Source organism: Octopus bimaculoides, chromosome 14 (genome assembly GCF_046866305.1).
Source record: "Octopus bimaculoides isolate indiv1 chromosome 14, ASM4686630v1, whole genome shotgun sequence".
NCBI lineage: Eukaryota > Metazoa > Mollusca > Cephalopoda > Octopoda > Octopodidae > Octopus > Octopus bimaculoides.
This window is the reverse complement of record NC_142941.1, coordinates 5,215,535-5,223,679: the sequence shown is the minus strand read 5'-3', so window position 1 is coordinate 5,223,679 and position 8,145 is coordinate 5,215,535. Positions and strand designations below refer to the sequence as shown.

The window sequence follows — 8,145 nt, the reverse complement described above, 5'->3', positions numbered from 1 at the left end:
CACACACACACACACAGACATATATATATATATATATATATATATATATATATACATATATACATATATATATATATATATATATATACATACATATATATATATATATATATATATATATATATATATATATATATATATATATATATATATGTATATATATATATATATATATATATATATATACATATACATATACATACATATACATATATATATATATATATATATATATATATATATGTATATATATATATATTCTTTTACTTCTGATGTGCTTAACAACTCTGCCTTAATAATAATGATGATAATAATAATAATAATAATGATGATTTCAAATTTTGGCACAAGGCCAGCAGTTTTTTGTGGGAAGGGTTAAGTTGATTGCATCGACCCTAGTGCTCAACTGGTACTTACTGTGTTGACCCCGAAAGGAGGAAAGACAAAGTCGACCTTGACAGGATTTGAACTCAGAACATAAAGACAGACGAAACGCCTCTAAGCATTTTGCTCTGTATGCTAAGGATTCTGTCAGCTCGCTGCTTTAATAATAATAATAATAATAATAATAATAATTTATTCTTTTATTGGCCACAAGGGCTAATATGAAAAATAGTAAAAGTCCTTTCTACGATAGGCACAAGAGCTGAAATTTAGTGGGAGCGGACAAGTCAATTACTTCGACCCCAGTACTCAACTGGTACTTATTTTGTCGACCCCGAAAGGATGAAAGGTAAAGTCGACCTTGGTGGAATTTGAACTCCGAACGTAACTGCAGACGAAATACCACTAAGCATTTCACCTGTCGTGCTACAGGCAAAAAGCTTGAAATTTGGAGGAGGGAGGATAGTCAATTACATTGACCCCAGTATGTAACTGGTACTTAGTTCATCAACCCAAAAAGTATGAAAGGCAAAGTCAAGCTTGACGGAATTTAAACTCAGACGAAAATACCGCTAAGCATTTTGCCCGGCGTCTTAACGATTCTGTCAGCTTTAATAATAATACCTTACATATAATAATGAGCTTAGTGTTTTCGCTCAGTCTCGTACTAAGGAGATGGTGTGGCCGCCATACTAAGCTGTGAAATGACAAACAGAAAATGAGTGACTGATGTGTAAAATAAAAGTATTGCCCCGAGTAACAAATAGAGAAAGAGTGAATGGTTGTTCAGCTTACAGTTTTGTTATGAATGTTGCAATAAAAGAACTTCTAGAATAATGATGACCACTTGTAAATCTTTCCATGCTTTGTAATATTTTTTTCTGAACATAGTATCACTGCTTTTAATTAAATTTCTATAATTACCATTAAACCATTTTGCATGACTTGCTTTTTAATTTATATCTTGTTTTCAATGGCCCACTGAGTGGTTGGCCGTACTTAAAAAACACAAATCCCATCAATTTACTGTAATTAATCTTAACTATGGAAGGATATTGAAGACATAATCCAGAATGTAAATAGCTTCATTATTGAATACCTGTGTTCATTAAATACTTTCATTATTGACAGCCAAGATGAAACTTTAAAGAATGTAGCAATAAGGATAATACAACTGAAAGCCATAAAGTTGGGTACCCCAACTAAAATTATGAGTTATACAGGCGTAGGGGTGGCTGTGTGGTAAGTAGCTTGCTTACCAACCACATGGTTCCGGGTTCAGTCCCACTGCGTGGCATCTTGGGCAAGTGTCTTCTACTATAGCCATGGGCTGACCAAAGCCTTATCGGATTTGGTAGACGGAAACAGAAAGAAGCTTGTTGTATATATGTATGTATATATATATATATATATATATATATATATATATATATATATATATATATATATATATATATATATGTGTGTGTGTGTGTGTATGCGTTTGTGTGTCTGTGTTTGTCCCTCCAACATTGCTTGACAACCGATGCTGGTGTGGTTACGTCCCCGTAACCTAGCAGTTCAGCAAAAGAGACCGATAGAATAAGTACTAAGCTTCCAAACAATAAGCCCTGGGGTCGATTTGCTCAACTAAAGGCGGTGCTCCAGCATGGCCACAGTCAAAAAGACTGAAACAAGTAAAGGAGTAAAAGAGTATGCAGTTTATCGTAATATCTGTAGTTTACACCATAAATGACCTGAGTTGGGTTGAGACCACATGCTAAAGTGTAAATGACAGGGAGACTGCATGCTAAAATGGCACCCAATACTGCCAAATGCATCCTCAAAATTTCAGTCAAATGATCAATGTCACATGAGCTGAAAGCAAACTTGATTTGGGGAAAATGTCATATGCTACTAAAGTTATTAGTGTTTCCTGTTATTTCAAAGATGTCCATCGCTGTCTTTATATCTTTATGTATACGTTTGTATTGAAACCACAAGGTATTCACTCACGAAAGTATTTGAAAAATTGGAGCATTTGATGATGCTTCTCAATTTACTTTCTCAATTCTCTTTGATGGCACTTGTGCCCGCGGCATGTGTAAGGACTTTCGAGCGAGATCGTTGCCAGTGCCCCTGGACTGGCTCTTGTGCGGGTGGCACATAAAATACACCATTTTGAGCGTGGCCGTTGCCAGTACCGCCTGACTGGCCTTTGTGCCGGTGGCACGTAAAAGCACCCACTACACTCTCGGAGTGGTTGGCGTTAGGAAGGGCATCCAGCTGTAGAAACTCTGCCAAATCAGATTGGAGCCTGGTGTTGCCATCCGGTTTCACCAGTCCTCAGTCAAATCGTCCAACCCATGCTAGCATGGAAAGTGGACGTTAAACGACGACGATGATGATGATGATGATGATGATCCTGCTGGCCTTGTACCAATATTTGAAACCATTATTATTATCATTATCATTATTATTATGTTTTTTTTTTTTTTAAAACCTATGTTCTTCAGTGTTTAATTGCATAGCATCAAGTTTTAATAAGTTTGAAAAAAGTTCATTAGTGTAGTCCATATAATTAGAAGCATTTATTGACATCACACACTACTTTATTTATTCATTTGGAAAATTCTGACAGATTTTTAATTTTCTTTTAATGTTAAAAACCACATCAGTGCTCCATAAATTAAATAAGAATAAAACATTGTCGTAAACAGATATGCAGTTGGTTTTTACACTCCTTGTAATGTATTTTGGACAAGATGTCATTAGATTTACTTAATTAAATAGTTAGATGATTAATCTAATGGTGAAGTCCACTGTAAGCAATTACTATTGCATGAATCAAAGATAGTGAGACATATCTGATTATAAACGAGTTTCTTGTTCTTTTAATTAATTGAGATCATTTTTTTCAACAACTGACTTTTACTGTGATTGGAATATCACTAATTTGCATTCGTTGCCATTCAATGATGATTTGTTTGTCAGTAGCCATGTTACTGGATAGTTTAAACCATCCAGTATTATAATATGTTGGCATTCATTGCTGTGTGGTTAATAAATTCACTTACCACCAGCATGGTTTCAGGTTCAGTCCTACTGCATAGCACTTTGGGCCTGTGTCTTCTACTGTAAACTCAAGCTGATTTAGTATACAGAAACTGGAAAAGGTTCATCATACACACATGCACACACACACACACACGCACGCACTCGTGTGATTTGACAGCTCCCGTCAAATCATCTAACTCATGCCAGACTAGAAAACAGACATTAAATGATGACATATGTATACATATGTGTGTGTGGGGGTGTGCGTGTGCGTGCACATGCGTGTGCATGTGCCTCTTTGTTTTCACATCATGTGACAGTTGTAAAGAAGCAGCACTGTCGTAGTTAGTATTACTGGATGGCTTAAACTATCCAGTAACATGGCTACTGACGAACAACTCATCGTTAAATGGCAACAAATACAAACTAGTGATATGTGTCATTTGCTTCTAATCTCTTGGTGGAAACATGTTCACTCATGGGTAAGTATTACCTCATTTGGAAACCAATTACGGTTGTAACAGGAAGGGCATCCAGTTGTGAAAAAAATCCTCCTCAACACATTTCATCTGACCCATACAGGCATGGGAAAGTGGACGTTAAAACAACAACAGTGGCAGCTGTGCGATTGTCTGTGTCTGTTTTCAACTATATAGACACCTAAAACAATCAGTATTACTTGCTTTACATGTGCTGACTATGCACACACGCATGTGTGTGTGTGTGTGTGTTGCTGATGTGTATCAATGAAAGCCTTTAGAATAAAAAATCGTACTTGCTTAGTAATTGTTGTGTCCAAGTTTCACAAGACAATCTCTTGTCACTCTGGCCGTTGGAAATGCAGTGAATCAGCATGGATCCATGAATTGGATTGTCAGAACTTTCTAACCAAAGCCATTGTTGTTCACCAGATGTGATATAGAGAAAAAAAAAAAAGAAATAGAATAAACCCTACAATCTATTGAATTTGGCCAGATGGAATTCCTTACTATGAAACATAAATGAAAATACAGGTTTAATTTGGAATTCGAGAATAATCAAATTCTCCAAAGCATTTCATTTTTTTTAAATATTTCTTTTTTCATTTCACTCAAATAATATCTTTATCTTTATTTTTTTTTCCAGATGATTCAACGGATATTCTGTGGTAACCAGTTTAACCTAGATAAGGGCATCACTTCCATTCACAACCATAGTCACTATCAGCTGTCTGAAGTTTCACTCATTCCTATCACCCAGAAGAACTAATACTAAAAAAAAATCTCGAAAAATAATTTCAGAAGCTTTTTTTTTTTTCTACTTAGATCAATTGATATTTATATATATGTGGCTATAAATTGTAAAAGAAAACAACTTAAGAGAATATGTATTCCTTTCAACCTGTTTTCCCAATGGGAAACCAACACAATTTCTATGGACAACCAATGTATCCCAATAATTATTTGAAATGTCCTGAAAAGCCTTTACTATCTAGCGAAAAATCTTATAATACTCTTGATCATTGCAGAAATAGTGATTCTTCTTTGATGTCACCTCCTCCTCCATCCTTTGATAGAAACGTAAGTGAACAACAAACCCATGATTCGTATGCTCAAAAACACCCATTGCAGCCACCAAAAGATTTCCAGTGTAGTTTCTGTAAAAAAGGATTCTCAAATCAGTTTTTTCTAAAGAACCATGAACTCACTCACACAGGACTGAAACCTTTTGAGTGCAGTTACTGTGGAAAAGCCTTCACACAGAAAATCAACCTTAAAAATCATCTGCGAACTCACACTGGAGAGAAGCCATTCCAGTGTACAGTTTGTAATAAATCTTTTAGTCAGCGTGGTAATTTGAAGCTTCACCTTAGAACGCACACTGGGGAAAAACCATTTGCCTGTGATGTCTGTGGGAAAGCCTTTTCCCAGAAGATTAATTTAAACGACCATAAAAGACTTCACACAGGAGAGCTCTACTATTGTCAGTTCTGCAAGAAACCATTTTGTAACCAGTTTTTTCTAAAAATACACGAACGTATACACACCGGGGAGCTGTATAAATGCACATTCTGTACAAAATCTTTCACTTTACAGATAAATTTGAAAAATCACTTAAGAACACACACAGGAGAGAAACCATTCCAATGTAATGTTTGCTCAAAAGCTTTCTCTCAAAGGGGAAATTTAAAACTTCATCTTCGAACTCACACTGGAGAGAAACCATTTTCTTGTGAAGTCTGTGGCAAAGCTTTCTCACAGAAAATAAATCTGAATGACCATAAACGACTCCACACTGGAGACCTGTTTTATTGCCAATATTGTAAGAAGCCATTTTGTAACCAGTTCTTTTTAAAAATTCATGAGCGGATACACACCGGAGAGCTATATAAATGTGAAATTTGTAATAAAGAATTTACACAGAAGATCAATCTGAAAAACCACCACAGAACTCACACAGGAGAAAAACCATTTCAGTGTAACCTATGTGACAAATCTTTTAGCCAAAGAGGAAATTTAAAACTTCACCTTCGCACTCATGCAGGAGAGAAGCCATACTGTTGTGATGTTTGCCCAAAGGTTTTTTCACAGGCAGGTAACTTAAAAACTCATCTGCGTACCCATACAGGTGAGAAGCCCTTTAAATGTGACACTTGTGGAAAGTCTTTCTCTCAGAAAGCCAATCTAAATAACCACAAACGTACACGTACAGGTTGTGAGCTGTTTACTAAGAACCCACAGAATTATCAGTCCAGAGCGCAGACGACACCTCTTGCCTCTCCCAATGCTGTTCCCCCTGTAATAAACAGTGAAACACCTACTTCTAATTCTCGCCTTCCAAACCAGCGCCATGATAAATCATCATCTTTTAACACTTGCACACGAGGCTTAAATCAAAAGTGCTCTTGTCCTAATTGCGAGCTTTTCCTAAAGAATCCCCCTTTGCCTCAACCACCTCCAGTGATGTTAAGCGGAGGAGGTGAATCAAGTGCAGAGTCCCTTGATCAAAAAGACCACTCTTTATTCCCATCCTATCACAGTGAACTTCACAGAGATAAACAACCTCAACAAGAATCTTTGCCGTCTTTATCACCGCCTCTTCAAAAGGTTCCCATGAAAGTGAACCCGACAAGCTCACCCCACCCGACTCCTATGTTTTTCCCACACCATCGAGATTCTCAAATACCTTCTTCTCGCTTACAGACCCCTTCAATCCCAGTCTCTCATACATCCACCCCAGCATATTTGCACGAAATGCCACAGAGTTGGGAGAGCAACTATCTGTGGTCTAGAGGGTACCCCATGCCTCCTTTGCTTGGTTCTAGCTGGCCTAGCGTTCCTTCAGGCTATTCCTGTGGGGTCAAGCAAAGTAAACAGACTCCCTGGAACAATATCCAAGGCATTCATGCACCTTCTAAGAGTAACCCTGATATCTACGGCATGGAAAAGTGAAGACAATTAGTGAATTTAATTTTAATTCAAATTAATACCACACAATTTATATAGTGCATTCATATATATATATATATATGTGTATATATATATATATATATATATATATATATATGTGCATTCATATATATATATATATGCAGATATACATATGTGCATGTATGTGTGTTGGACATGTCCAAACATATATATATATATATATATATATATATATATATATATAAACACACCCACCCACATATATCTATATACATATATATATACATACATACATACATATATATATATATATATATATATATATAATAAATTATAGGGTAGATGTCCTATTATAGGCATCTCTGCATTTTAAATGTGTATATATATATATATATATATATATATACGTGTGTGTATATAAATATAAATATATATATATATATATATATATATATATGTATATAGACATGACCTTACAAACATCACCCTTTTCCATTTCTCATTGCCTCACAGTGTTAGTTTACCAAAAGCCCATATTTCTATGTTACATGTAAACATGTGAACTGAACTATAGTGTAGACCCTAATATTAACAGTGCAGACTGATGTACCTAATCTGCACTCATTTATAAAACACATCCTTTAGAAACTGAAATAACTGTGCTAAGCGGAAGCTTCTCCATCTTCTTCTTCTTCTTGCTCTTCTTTTACTTCCTTTCCTTTTTGTTTTTGTTGTATTTTTTCACTCTTTTATGTCCATTTGTTCATGCTGGCTTGGATGGGGGTAGGGAGGTTTTTGTGTTTATTTATTTACTTTTCTTTTTCCTGCAAATTTAGATGCTAATCCTGTGGAGCTACTAAGTTAGCCATGATCCGAGCCACCGACGGCTGTAATGTACCTGAAGTTAGCTGGAATTACCTGAGGTTAATTGTTGAATTGTTCAAGCGAGTATTATTTTCACAGTTCAATGTCCATTCTAGTGTTTTATACTGTTGTGTTTTAGGTAGAGTGATGTGTCTTGCTTAACGACACATGACAATGGCTGTGGCAGTGTTCGATCTCACAATGCTTCCGTCAATAATACCAACCTTCCATACACACACACACAAACATAAGCACACGTGAATATATAAAATTTTACAGAGACAGTATAATGAATGAGATTGTATGAAGTTTCACTTTGCTTACATAATTAATGCCCTTCCTCAATGGTATCAATTATGTAGGCCTAAATTAGTTATACAGGTGAGCATAAAACAAAGAGGACTTTGTTAAGCTTGTTCTCTACAGGGCTTCTTAAGTTGCTAGAAACAGC

General features: G+C 35.7%; 1 protein-coding gene across 2 annotated transcripts in view; it reads left to right on the top strand.

The window, feature by feature from the left end:
- Window positions 1–6,961, top strand: part of LOC106868325 (uncharacterized) — an 18,762-nt gene extending 11,801 nt beyond the window's left edge. For both annotated transcript variants that reach the window (XM_014913520.3, XM_014913521.3), the window contains exon 2: window positions 4,546–6,961. In XM_014913520.3, coding sequence (XP_014769006.1) covers window positions 4,785–6,851 — 2,067 coding nt within the window. In that variant the 5' untranslated portion in view covers window positions 4,546–4,784 and the 3' untranslated portion in view covers window positions 6,852–6,961. The remainder of the gene's footprint in view (window positions 1–4,545) is intronic.
- Window positions 6,962–8,145: the final 1,184 nt, after the last annotated feature.